This window comes from Mus caroli, chromosome 10 (genome assembly GCF_900094665.2).
Source record: "Mus caroli chromosome 10, CAROLI_EIJ_v1.1, whole genome shotgun sequence".
Classification (NCBI taxonomy): domain Eukaryota; kingdom Metazoa; phylum Chordata; class Mammalia; order Rodentia; family Muridae; genus Mus; species Mus caroli.
In genome coordinates, this window is record NC_034579.1 from 727,777 (window position 1) to 741,146 (window position 13,370).

Sequence of the window (13,370 nt, forward strand, 5' to 3'; positions counted from 1 at the left end):
TAAACTGGACTTAGGACCACTCACTCCTGAGGAAAGTGAGCTGCATTATGAAGACCAAGGGTGGCATCAGGTTTTGAGGCAGAAGGGCTGGCGATACATTCTCAGGGCAAGGGCTCAGCACCACGCTGATGCCCCACCTCCTCTGCCTTGACTTTCTGGCAACTCCAACCAGCAGCTTCACGTCCGCTGGCCTCCGCCCTCTTAACGTCACGGCCACTTGGTACAGTGCCCCCTAGGGGCCTCAGTTCCTCCCACGAGGAACAGTCTAGTCTTTCCTGCTGCTGGCCCTTTACTGTGCCGCTTGGCTCTCTGGTGCCTCCCACGCCAGCCCGGGGAAGAACTTGCAGCCGCATCTCGGCGCCTGGGGAGAACCAGTCACCCCGCGCTCTGCAGCAGCATGAGCACCCGCCTCCCTCTCCTGCTTCGCCAGCTCGGCCGCCAGCAGCTGCCCTCGGGCCCGGCATGTCGCCTCCGTGAGCTGTGTCGCTCAGGCAGCAGAAGCAGCAGCAGCGGAGGTGCTGACCCCGAGGGGTTACGCGGGCGGCAGCTGCAGGATGGCCAAACCTTCAGCAGCCATGGCCCAGGCAATCCGGAAGCCCCCGGGATGGACTCCATCGTCAGGTGAGTGTCCGGTTTGTCTACAGGCAGGTCCCTAGCCAGGGACCCAAGGATGGGACAATGGCACTCTCGGCCGCTGGGAGACCCGAGGGACCGGTTCGTAGGGCGGGAAACAGAATGCTTGGTTCCGACTTGCTAGAGACGCCTTGCGATTGGTAGAGAGGACGGGGTGGGGGGGTGTGCAAAGGGGAACGTCCGGAGTATGGGACCCTGTAGATGAGGGCATCCCCCCCGGCCGGCGCGCGCCTCACGGACCGCACGCCCCGCTCCACGTGCATCGCCCGCCTCCGGCTCTGATGCAACCGCGCCGGGCGTGGCGCCGACAGGAAAAGGGCGGTGCGGCCCTAGGCGGGAGAGAAGTAAGGAGGATGGCCCTACAATCCCGCCACTGCTGATGTCCCACTACTGATGGAGGGGCGGGCCAAACCCCTTGCGGAAGCCCTCCAGGCCTGGGCGTACGGTCTGCTCCGGAGCATCGCTGCTCAGAGAGCACACAGGTTCCGGTGCAGCAGTATCTGGAAAGTTCATTCTCTATCCGGTGGTGATCTGAGCAGAGTCGTCCGGTCAGACCCTATAGTGAGTTTGCTAGGCCACTCTATGCAGAGGCACCTACCTGCAAAGGGCGGGAAAGCCCTTTTCTGCTTTGATTCCCAACTGGGGCTATGGAAACAATTAAATGAGCAAAAATAATCTGCCCCCAGGGGCTATCACACGTATATCCCGCAAAAGGTAGTCATTATTTTTACAATAAACTAAACTAAGCTCTACAAACTTGGTGTAATGGGCATGACAGTAAATACTTAAGGTTCAGTGAACTAAAAAGCAGAATTTAAAATGTTACATGGGTACGTTTGTAATAAGGAAAAACATTCTCACAGTTTTTTGATAAAATCCAACATTTTATGGACACTGACATTTCAATTTCATGTGGTTTTCACATGCTATGAAATATCCTTATTTCTGTTTTTCTACCAGTTGTTTAAAAATGGAAGCTCAGGGTAGGGAGACTGCTCAGTTAAGTACTGAGTAAAAGTACTGGCTGGGAGAAACATGAAGACCTAAGTTCCATCCCCAGTACCCATGTGAGCATGGTGGCATACTCTTGACACCCCAATCCCTGAGAGGCAGAAAAGGTCAGATCGGGAAGCTCACTGGCCAGCCCACACAGCATAATCCAGACCTATGACAGTTCCTGTATCGAAAAACAAAGTGAGCAACTGTTGAGGGACAGCATCCAAAGTTGACCTGCTTCGCCAGCTGGGCCGCCAGCAGCTGCCCTCCGGCCCGGCATCGCTCAGGCAGCAGAAGCAGCAGCAGCAGAGGTGGCGTGTACACACAACACACATGCATCGGAACATACAACCATGAATATATAAGTAAAAACATATGTGTGCATGCACGTGTCCTTAGCTAAATGGGTGGCTCTAGAGGACAGTGCTTAGGCATCTGATACCTTCCTTCTGCAGTGTGCGTGTATCACTGGGTATGTGAGCAGGGACAAGCTATTGGTCTTACCATGTTCAACTGCAAATGGAAATCATAATGCCACCTACTTCAACGAAGGAATTCTAAGATTTATACTAACCCAGCAATCCGAATGTGTGTGCTGGAGAGAGTCTGGGAGATTCAGTGGTCACGTGAGCTTGAAACCCAGAGTCTTATTTCTGAAAAAGCGGCGTCGGGAAGACTATCTGGAGGAAGCAGCTGGGGTCAGCTTCATTTTCACAGCTATTCAGTAACAGTATCTGATAATGGCCAAAGCAAAGAGTTTTCAAACAGCTGCTCTCCTCTTCTTTGACCATGGACCGTTTCTCTAAACACTTCTGGCTGTCTTGTGTGGAGATGTCTGTGGAGGTCCCCTCTGTATTCCTAGAAGGATCCTTTTACCTTTGAAAGGGCTGAGAAGTTAAACGAGGACTTTAGTTAACAAGTGCTCTCTGCATTCTGCATCCCGGGCTGAGGAGAAGTGTGCATTGATGGTTTTCAGTAAAGTGGCCAACTGTTTTCTCCTACACTTGGGTATGGTCACAGCTAGCCTCAGGGAGAATGAGGAGGAATACAGTTGTTAGAACAAGGCAGCTTTGTGCTGAGCTCATAGGCTTAATGCAGTTAGCCAGGCGGAGGTGACTGAGCTGGTGGTAGAGGCAGAAACTGTGACAGCATCACTAATAGGGGTCACGGTAGTGCAGTATCACTAATAGGGGTCACGGTAGTGCCGAGCTAAGCTTAAACCTTTATCCACCTATCTTCAGTAATAGGAAAATTTGAGTTTTAGCTACACTGTTCCCAGTCAGAATTGAAGTTTTCTTCCCCCAAGGGCATAGACTCATCTTTGGAAACATTTCTGCTACTTTTTGGATGTTTGGGGCCTAGGAATGTTCCCTATTGTTTATCGCTGCAGGCATCACAAGAAATGGAAACAACATGTGGCCAGTTGTGGGTGGGTACCCCAACCAATTTTTTTAAGTGGTATTATTGCCTTGTTGAGCCCCTTTGTGTAGCTATAACTTCTTTCTGCCCCTTACTTCAACTATTTTAGGTCAGACAACTGAGTTTTAATTTTTTTTTTAAATTTCTATTCTGTGTGTATGGGAGTTTGATCTGCATGTATGTCTGCACCAACAATGTGCCTGTTGCCCTCAGAGGCCAGAAAAAGAGGCATCTAAGCCCCTGGAACTGGAATTACGGAGAGTAGTGAGCCTCTATGTGAGTGGTGGGACTGGCACAGTGGCCCTTTAGAAGAGCAAGTAATGCCCTTACCTGCTGAGCCATTTCTCCAAGCCCTTGACAGCTAACTTAAACCAAGTGATACTTTATCTATTGGAATATTCCTTTCATTTTTTAAAAATTGGGGCTAGCAATTTTTTAAGTGTAGTTTATTGAGGGTGGGCAAGACTGGAGGGGTTTCTGTTACAAATTCTTATGTTTCTTATGTTTAAGACCATGACCAGTACCTGACAGGGAGCACCCTGAGGGAAAGAAGGGTTGAGTTTATAGTTCAAGTGGACACTGTCCGTAGCAAAAGCTTGCTGCTAGGAGCAGAAGGCACTTGGGCACACTGTATCTGGAGTCAAGGGAAGCAAGAGTAAATAGAAGTGGGACCAGGCTATAAAACCTTCAGGCTCACTTCCTCCAGCAAGGCTCCGCCTCCTTAAAGGTCCACAACCTTCACCGACAAGCAGCAGCAGCAGCAGCAGCAGCAGCAGCAGCAGCAGCTGGGGGTCAAGGGTTCAAACACATGATTATAGAGAGGACATTGCATATTCATACAGGTAGTTTTAGTCATGGGAAAAAAAGAAAAAAAAACCATTCCAACAATAATGAAAAGGGAAAGAGCCACTGAAACCTATTATACAGGTGAGAAAGTCAGAATCCATAGATTGCCCCACCCACCAGTATACTGGAGGGCTGAGTGCCAGGTATGGCTGTTATTCACAGAATATCCACAGGGGTTCCAGAAGCCCCTGGCACTTATTTAAAAGGACACATTCCTGGACCCCAGCCAAGCATATTGAATCAGACTTTCTGAGATGGAATCTTGATTTTGATTATGCTTCCCAGGGGATTCTTAGAGTCAGAAGTGCTCGGTGCAGTACCTCCCCCAGACCAAGCCAACACATAGACCCAGCTTGGCCCAGAGCTCTGCCAGGCTGGGCGACAGTGCAGTATAGAAACCTCAGCACCCATCCCTAGAGACGTAATCTCAGCTTTTCAGAATGGTTTCACCTATTAGCACAATAACAAAGTTAGTCGTGCGTCCCCCCCCCCCCGCCCCCCTCGCCTCCCAGGGATTGAACTGTCTCGTCCCAAGTGTATAAGACCAAAACCAAACAAATGATTTGCTAACAGTGCACAGTTGCCTGGCCACTGGCTCTGTTAGCCTCTGTGGCATTAGGAACGTTGACTCCCATGCAAGTTTTAAACTCTCTGTGGTCTTGTGAGTACCCTGTTCCCAGATTCCCTCAGCACTTTCCACTTCACAGTTCCTCAGCCACCACACTGCAAGGTTTGGTTTTTGGTGAGTCATTACTAATGGCATCTGGCTGAGGCTAACTCATTTGGGAAAGTTGTTGGGTGCATGTAGTAAATAAAGGCATCCTGAAGCCATCAGTGACTCGCAATACTTGTCTAGCTCATGTGAGACCCAGGCTTACTCTGCCATCACTGGGGTGGGGCGGGGGATAATGTGTTAACACTGAAACTGGGCACTGCTTTGGCCTTTCAATGTGCTCTGAGAGGTAGAAACAAAAGCAAACTGACTGCTGGAGGTGTGCCAGTGAGGACAGAGCGTAGAGGTGATGGTAGCTTTCAGAATGACCCATCTAGAAGGTTCTAGAAAGAAAGTCTATCTCTGCCATATTTATATAGGTCTGCTTCTCTCCCAACCCTCACTGGGTGAGGGGTCAAGATGACTTGGAGAAGAACAAGCTGCCCCAGCAGGGTAACATTGTCTTTTAAAATACCCCCCCCATCCCCCCACCCACCCCCCATCGGCTACAGCATCCTATGCCTTCCATACCTGCAACTTCCTGCTATCCTCCCTCCTCTTCTGTCTTTGAATCCTTCCTTTAAACTCTGGGAGCTAGAATCTAACTGGAATTTAGACACCATTTCATTGTCCCACACTCACCATCCACTTAGCCATCACCATTTTCACAGATCTCTCCCCATCCCCGCCATTTGTTTGCTTTTCCCATGTTACTTCAGACTCCACTTCAGACTCGTGTCTCCTGAGGGAGAAGTAAGGCAATGTGGCGAAAGAATGAGATTGTTTCGAATAGAAACCCAGATTTTCTATTCCTTCATTACATTTACTTGTGTGCATGTGAGTGTGTAAGTCAGAGGACAACTTGGGGGAGGAGAGCTCACCTCAGTTCTCTTCTTTTACCAAATGGTTCCAGGGGATGGACAATTGACAGATTGTCATCAAGCACTTTTACCCACTGAGCCCTCTTCACTGGTTCCAAACTTGTCATTATAACAAACTTGGAAAACACAGGAGATAATTTTAATCTCCTCTGAATGGCCACGTTCAGTTCTTCTGAGTCAGGGTTTCACTGTGTAGTCTAGGCTGGCCTTGAGTTTACAGTCCTCTCACCTCCACCTCCCTAGAGCTGGGACCACAGCTCTGTGCCAATACACACTGCCTGCATCAGGAGTTCTCGATGCCCGGGTGCCCTGCTTTCCCTCACACTGTGGTCAGGTCTCCTTCTGTTGTCTGATTCACTTACAGCAGCAAGCTCTGTAAGGACACTCATTGTGCCTGTCCTAACTAATCATTAACAAGGACATGACTGTGCTCTATTTCTTTCTCCATATAGAGACGTCATTCACAATTCCAAGGAAGTGCTGAGCTTGTTGCAAGAAAAAAACCCTGCCTTTAAGCCAGTGCTTGCTGTTATTCAGGTAAGTTGTTAGCGTAGCACTCTTTTAGCCTTTTTTTTTTTTTTTGATTTTTTTTTCGAGACAGGGTTTCTCCATGTAGCCCTGGCTGTCCTGGAACTCACTCTGTAGACCAGGCTGGATGTAATTTAACAAATGCTTATAAACAGAGGCCAGACGCATGGCCTGCCAGTGGCCAGTGCTGTTACATGGTTTTCTTCAGCAGGGTTGCAGGTTAGACACAACTCTTTTGGAGTCAGTCATCTTCCTGAGGCATAGGTTATTCACTGAGGTCAGGAGGCAGGCACCGTAAATCACAGGACTCAGGATAGTTACTAACTCACATGTACTTATGTATACTTGATATGGCTGGCAAGTCTGTTCTCTCTTCTTTCTGGGGAAGACAAGTGGGCAATGGCAGGTGCACATTAATGTTTGACAACTCATGTGTCAAAAGCCATGAGTGTATCAGAGGACTTGGCATTGTGTGTTTGTCCTTTGGCTGCTGCCCCTTACTCCAGAGCTGCTGTTGGCACTGTGTTATTGGCATCCTTGTGTGGTGGCAGGTGCAGGGAAATAACAGGATGAGCCAGGCCTGGAAGCGATTTGGCCCAGTAGCCGACCTGTTATTGTGATGCTTGGCAGGCTGGTCCAGTATAAGGATAGCCGCCAATGTGCCAATGGTGCCTTGGTTTGTGAGATTGTAGGACTGTGCTCCTGTGACCTGCATCCTTTGGGAAACTTCCATATCCCCTCCTAGCAAGGGGGGTTGGTTTCGGGCCTTGGGATCCTGGGAATCTAGTTTCAGGTTGCCATTCAACCTAAGTACAAGTATCCAAACTCCTGTCTTCAGTGGTTCACACAGCAGGATGCTGGCTTTGTGGCCGTGATGATGTTATTTTTATATATCCCATGTTTCAGTTACTATTCTATTGCTGTGACAAAACACCATGACTAACCCTGGCAACTTATAAAAGGAAGCATTCGGTTGGGGTATGGTTTCATAGACTTAGAATTTACTATCAAGCAAAGACATGGAGGTAAGAACTACTGGGAAATAACATCTTGATCCTCCACTAGGAGGGAGAGAGAGAGACACTGAAAATGATGCAAGTCTATTAAAACCTCAAGCCCACCCCCAGCAATACACCTCCTCCAACAAGGCCACGCCTCCTAATCCTTCCCAAACAGTTCCATCAACAGGGGACCAAGTATTAAAATATATAAGCCTGTAGGGACCATTCTCATTCAAACTACCATACCCTATAACATGCAATCTATCGTTTTTTAAAGGATATAATGTGAGTCTAAGAAGTTTATATGTACATAACTCCAGCTGTTAGCCCAGTTTCCATAGGCAATTAGAGTCTTTTCTATAATTTTTTTGATCATCTTTTTTATTCAGGCTACTTGTGTTCATTGTCTTCGCAAGTGTGATCTCTGTGTTGTGTTTGGTACACATTGTAAAGGTATTTCACATCATGACATTTTCCCTTCTGCTCCTTTGTCCTTAGGCAGGTGATGACAACTTGATGCAGGATATGAACCAGAATTTGGCCAAGGAGGTGAGAGCTGGCGATTCTAGCAATCCTTTAGAATACCTAATGGTTTGTTCTCCTGTGGTGACAGAGAATCTTACATTCCCTTTCAGGCTGGTCTGGACATCACTCACATCTGCTTGCCTCCAGACAGCGGGGAGGATGAGGTAATGTCAGCCTAGCTCCTTTCCTTTCCTCATCAGGACTATGGTTATCTTCTGGGGTGGTGGGCACAGATCCAGCCTTCTCTTGTGGCTGAGTTTCCATGGAGATCAGACATGAATGATGTTTAGACATCAGCAGTCATTGGCTAAGCAAAGCATCCTAAAGTCAGGAGAGCTGCAGCACTTCCTTCCTGCAGTGTACTGCCAAATCACAGATGGTAGGTCAACTCTACCTGTCGCAGTCACATTTGCACTAGGGTCAAAAGCCATTCCACTGATAATGGGGGTTGTTCAAAATGATTATCGATGGATACAGAGACTATTAGATGGGGAATGACACCCAGCAGATAGATAAAGCTGCAAGTAGTACAGACCCAACAGCACTGCATGGCTTCTCTCTGGCTTAACAAAGATTGTTGATGCTCTTAGGCTTTAGCACCACTATTCAGTCAAAGAAAAGCTGCATAAGCACCAATACTGTGATGCTCCTACCATGCTGATTAGGGAGCTCAAGTGACTCCTAAGTGACAAAGGAGTGGCCCCATATGCAGGTGTTGGTGTGCTAGACAAGGGGCTGATTCATGTCCGGTTGGTTCCAGATCTCACCATGCTACTCAGTGAAGTGTACAGTTTCAAACTAATGAATTGTTTATTTCTGGAACTTTCCCTTGAGTGTTTTTTTTTTTGTAACACAGTTGATGAAGAGTAACTGAAACCTTGGAGTGTGAAGTAACCTGTAGTCTCCTGCAGGGCTGGGCAGAAAGGTTTTCATTTATAAAGAGGAGTAAGCCTGGGTGTGAGATGATGAGGGAGCAGCTTGGTGGTAATCAGCCAGCCTGTTCTCAGGGGCTACTGTCTAGTGTTCAGCCTGAGGGTGCCCCAGAGTTCAGGCATCTGGAAAGAGAAAGCTTGACCAAAAGTTTGCTTTCAAACGTATTTGGTTTTGCTTGGTTAGTGGCATCTGGCAGTTGGTCCAGCCAGTGATGAAATGGGATTGTGCTCTTGTAGTCTCTCTTTCTATGTCTTTAGGAACTGTTATGAACTGAGTCTTCTCTAGATCCTATGGGGAAAGGTAATTCTCTGAAGTATACAGAGGTTGTGGGTGAAGGTCTCCACTGCCTCTTTTCCCCAGCATCTCAAGTAAAGTTTATTGACCTGACTAATAACTCTTCCCTCTAAGGGTGTTTTCTGCAAACCAAAAATTTGCTCTGCTGCACCACTTGCATTGTCTGGCTACACTGTGAAAAGGAGGAGGGGAGATGAAGTCTTAATGCCATTTAGATCATTTCTAAGGAAAAAGGGAAACAAAGTATTGGACAGTTAATACTGTATTTGCCAGTTATGCTGTGTGCCAACCATGAAGGCACAAGCAGAGACAGAATCCAAAGAAGTAGGTCGGCCATTTCCAGGACACTCAGTGTATACAGGCACATCTTCATTTCTTTTTTTTTTTTTTTAAAGATTTATTTATTTATTATTATATGTAAGTACACTGTAGCTGTCTTCAGACATTCCATAAGAGGGCACCAGATCTCGTTGCGGATGGTTGTGAGCCACCATGTGGTTGCTGGGATTTGAACTCTGGACCTTCGGAAGAGCAGTCAGGTGCTCTTACCCACTGAGCCATCTCACCAGCCCCACATCTTCATTTCTTTGTACAGTTTCAATTGTGTAACCCAGGCTAGCCAGGGGAAACACTATGTAGCCCAGTCTAGCTTTAAACTCATAATCCCCCTGCCCCAGCCTCCTAAGTGCCAAGATTATGGTTGTACACCCAATATAATTTTATAAGGATTTGTCCACTTCCAGTGCTTTGTTGTAGGGGCTGAAATTTCAATGAGTGTGGCATTATTATGTTGAACATCTTAATTGATTAAGCTTTTATTTCCCCAGTTGTGTTTTGCTTTTATTAGTGCTTTCCCACTCACGTCCAGATAAAGCAAGATCCTTACTTTATCCTGAGCTCTGCTTCCTTGGACCCACTGACGACTCTCACCCTGTGACTCTTTTCCCTTTGACCTGCTCTGTTTTCTCCTATATTACCGATCACTTTCAGGACGTAGATTATTACTACAATTGGAGAGGGGGCGGGGCTTGCTTCCCGATTAGCATATCATGTCTGCCAGAGCAATTTTGCTCACAGCTAGCTGGTAGGTCCCTTGCTTAGAACTCGTACAAAGCTGATGATCAGAACATTTTGTTTGTTTGTTTTATTTAAATATGGGATGGCTGGGTATGTACACATGAGTGTTGTGCCTAGGGAGCTCCGAGGTACCTGATCTCCAGGAGCTTGTGAGCCATATGACATAGATACTTGGGACAGAACTCTGGGTCCTCTAGAGGAACAGCACGCTGAGCCATTTCTCCGGCTCCCAGCTCCACCGAGTTTGTTTTAGTGGCAGAACAACAACAACTACAAAAAGTCATCAGTCGAGGCTTTAAAATACGTTGGTGAAGACAATGGGCCAGGAATGCCAGTCTCTGCTATAGACATCAGAGGCTCTCTGATGGCTGTTTTGAGACCTCTGTGTTGTCTGCTACAAGACTCTGAAGGCCTCTGGGGTTGTTGGAAGCTACTGATGTGTTACTGTGTTCTGAATGAATTTCACCAGCTAGTCAGGAAGATGTTAGATTAAATAAATCAGTAGGCAGCAAATGGCTATAAAGGGAATTAGAGACAGCCCAGGATCATTTATCCCCAGATCTCCAACTCTCCACGATCATGATGTTCTAACCAGCCTTGTAGAATCTTTAACAGATTCCTTTTTTTTTTCCTAGAAACTTCCAGTTCACAGCTAAATGAATGAGACAAATATTCTTTCTGTACCAAATACCATTTTCCTTCTCTACCAGATGGTAGTAATAATGAAGATATTGTTGCCAAGCAATAAAATAAAAGGGGCAAAGTGACACCTTCTTTGAGTGGGATGCACATGCAAGGGATCTTTCTACTCCTGGGTCAGTGGTTCTGTTAAGTGAAATGAATCAGTCCGAGTGAGTTTCTGTCCGAAGCCGTAGGAAAGGCTCCTGGCACGACACTTGGACCTAGTGAACCAGAGAGCCGTGACTGGTTAGAATTATTGTTGGGAAACCTCTTTTGAGTATGTGATTGCTTGGACCTGCAGGTTCCATTGGACCTGGTTGAGGTACTTGGCTGCTTCCAGACCTCCCTTCACACTGGGATGTTTGTCTCAAATTGGCCACCGTCAAGGAATTGGCTTTTGTCTGCTAACCTGGAGTAACAGTGACGCTTTGGGTTTTTGTTGTACTTGTTCTTTTCCAATTTATTGGCAGGACCTCAGGAACTATGAAGCTGTGGAAAGTTTTATTCATCCAGGTTTCTCTGGGGCTTCTCTAAGCATGCTGTAAAGAGAGAACAGACTCTTTGCTGTACCTCACCCCAGAGTCTTCAATAAGAAGTGAAAAGAACCTAACAGATGACAGTTTTAGGAATCTGGGTATGTGTGTATACACGCACAGGTGCTTGTGTGCACATGTGTATGCAGATGCACAGGCATATCATAGCCAGAAGACAACCTCGGGAGCCAGCTGTCCCTTTCATTTGTGGTGCAGGGTCTCTCATTGGCAGGGAACTCACTTTGCAGGCTAGGCTGGCTGGTCAGGAAGTCCCAGTGATCTACATGTCCCTTCTTCCCGAGAACTGGGATCACAGGTCTATACTATCAAGGCCAACCATTTTTTATATAGGTTTTAGAGGTTCAGCTAAAGTCATCAGTGAGCACCCATGTCACCAATGTGCCATCTCTCTGGGTCTATGGAGAAATCCTTTTTCTACCCCATCAACTTTTTTATTTTTACTAGTTCTCACTTTCACAAAGCTAATGTTTTTCTGTTTAGATCATAGATGAAATCCTGAAGATTAATGAAGACCCCAGAGTGCATGGCCTTACCCTTCAGATCTCTGAAGATTCATTAAGCAGCAAAGTTCTCAATGCTTTGAAACCAGAAAAAGATGTGGACGGGTAAGAAATATAAAAGGAAATAATCAATAGTAATCAATCTTATTGATAAGTAACTGAAGTGATTTATCTAAATTTCAAATTTTTTTTTACTCAATAATTAGTTAAAAAATCATTTTAAATAGGCTTAGGAGGTAGAGAATTTTTAAAATTCTGTGAATGAAAGTCATGTATCTTGGAAAATATACATCAGTTTGGAGGTAATCCTGCACTATCAGACTTACTCAGGAAGCTCTCATTTCTCTGACTGAGTCTTTGGCTAGGAATTATCCTCCCTGGGTAATTCTACCGAACAGTGAAAGAAAGACTGAGACCTTTACTCCTAGACTGGCTAAGAAAAGATGACAACACATGTTTTTATTAATAATACGAGTTTCTAATTAAGTTTAGAGGTGGGGGAATTGTGATCATTGGGTGTTTTGTGGAATGCCATGGTAAGATATAAGTATCACAGGAGAGTGAATGCCATCAGCCTACAGTGTGGGGAGAGTGTGTTTCCTAGAGAGTAAAAACTCCATTTTCTTATATGGAAACATAGGAAATAATTTGTCCTGTAGCTAAAACAATAGGGCGTATTTGGGACGATAAGGTCGGTAACAAATTTATAAAGTTAGTCTAGTGTATCCTTCAGCAGGATACTGCTGCACTGAAAGCTTGGTAATCCTCTGAACTACGCTGGATTATTGCAGTCTCTCTTTTCTTTCTTACAAGGGGAAGACAGGCTCAAACAAGAGAATGTTTGTAAGGGCTGGGCTATAATTCAGTGGGAGGGCGTGTGTATAGGTAAGACACTTGAGTTCTCCGGAATATAGATATGGATGGATGGATAGATTGGATAGTTAGATGGATGATAAAACCTCCAATTCTATAGCAGGGTAATCAAAGAAAGAAGATGCGGTTGTGGACCAGGAAGCCCCAAGGTCTTAGGAGGATATAGTTTGAGACATTTCATACAAGGAAAGAGCCATAGAAACCTGAGGATCTTCATTCTGCTACTACAGAATGAAGTAGAGAGCATCATCTTGTAAGTTCTTTGCTCTAGACTTGAGTGGAAGAAAGCACACAGAAGCCACTGTATAGCAAGCGCGTGCTTTCTTGATGTTCTCCCCTCATTTCCCAAGGAAATAAATACTGAAGCCAAGTGGAAGTTGACCTGTGAGTCTCTGGATTGATAGACTCAGTCCTGAGGTCTGAAAGTGGACAGCTGATTGCAGGGACTGTTGAAGCCATTGAAGGTGTCTCTGAAGCTAGGACGTGCAGCCATGCATGGCCTTCTGCTGGGTCCTAGGGAGTTTCCTGCATCCTCCCAGTCATTCCGTGTTCCATCTTCAGTCATGACTTGCTCCCATGTGTTCCCCTGGATGATTTGTGATTCACTGTTCTCTTCTGTTCGATTTCAGGGTGACTGACGTCAATCTGGGGAAGCTAGTGCGAGGTGATGCTCCAGAGTGTTTTGTTTCACCCTTGGCCAAAGCTGCCGTAGAACTTGCTGAAAAGTCAGGTCTGGAATGATCAGTTCTGTTTATCGGGGTTTTGGCTTTGTTTTGGTTTTCAATAAGGATTTGTTGCTGGAAAATTCTAAATGAAACATAAAAGAGAAACGCTATTTTCTACCTACTGCTATTTAGATAACTTTTTAAAAATAATAGCTTGCTTCTGGAAAGTTCTAATTGATATCTTTTTTTTTT

The 13,370-nt window shown here is 46.0% G+C and overlaps 1 protein-coding gene across 4 annotated transcripts in view; it reads left to right on the plus strand.

Moving 5' to 3' along the window:
• Positions 1-223: 223 nt before the first annotated feature.
• Positions 224-13,370, plus strand: part of Mthfd1l (methylenetetrahydrofolate dehydrogenase (NADP+ dependent) 1 like) — a 180,943-nt gene continuing 167,796 nt past the window's right edge. For 2 of the 4 annotated variants that reach the window (XM_021173654.1, XM_021173653.1), the window contains exons 1-6: positions 224-621; positions 5,940-6,024; positions 7,515-7,565; positions 7,652-7,705; positions 11,561-11,685; positions 13,083-13,183. In XM_021173654.1, the coding sequence (XP_021029313.1) occupies positions 398-621; positions 5,940-6,024; positions 7,515-7,565; positions 7,652-7,705; positions 11,561-11,685; positions 13,083-13,183 (640 nt within the window). In that variant the 5' untranslated portion in view covers positions 224-397. The remainder of the gene's footprint in view (positions 622-5,939; positions 6,025-7,514; positions 7,566-7,651; positions 7,706-11,560; positions 11,686-13,082; positions 13,184-13,370) is intronic. The other 2 variants (XM_029482853.1, XM_029482854.1) reach the window with 2 other exon arrangements.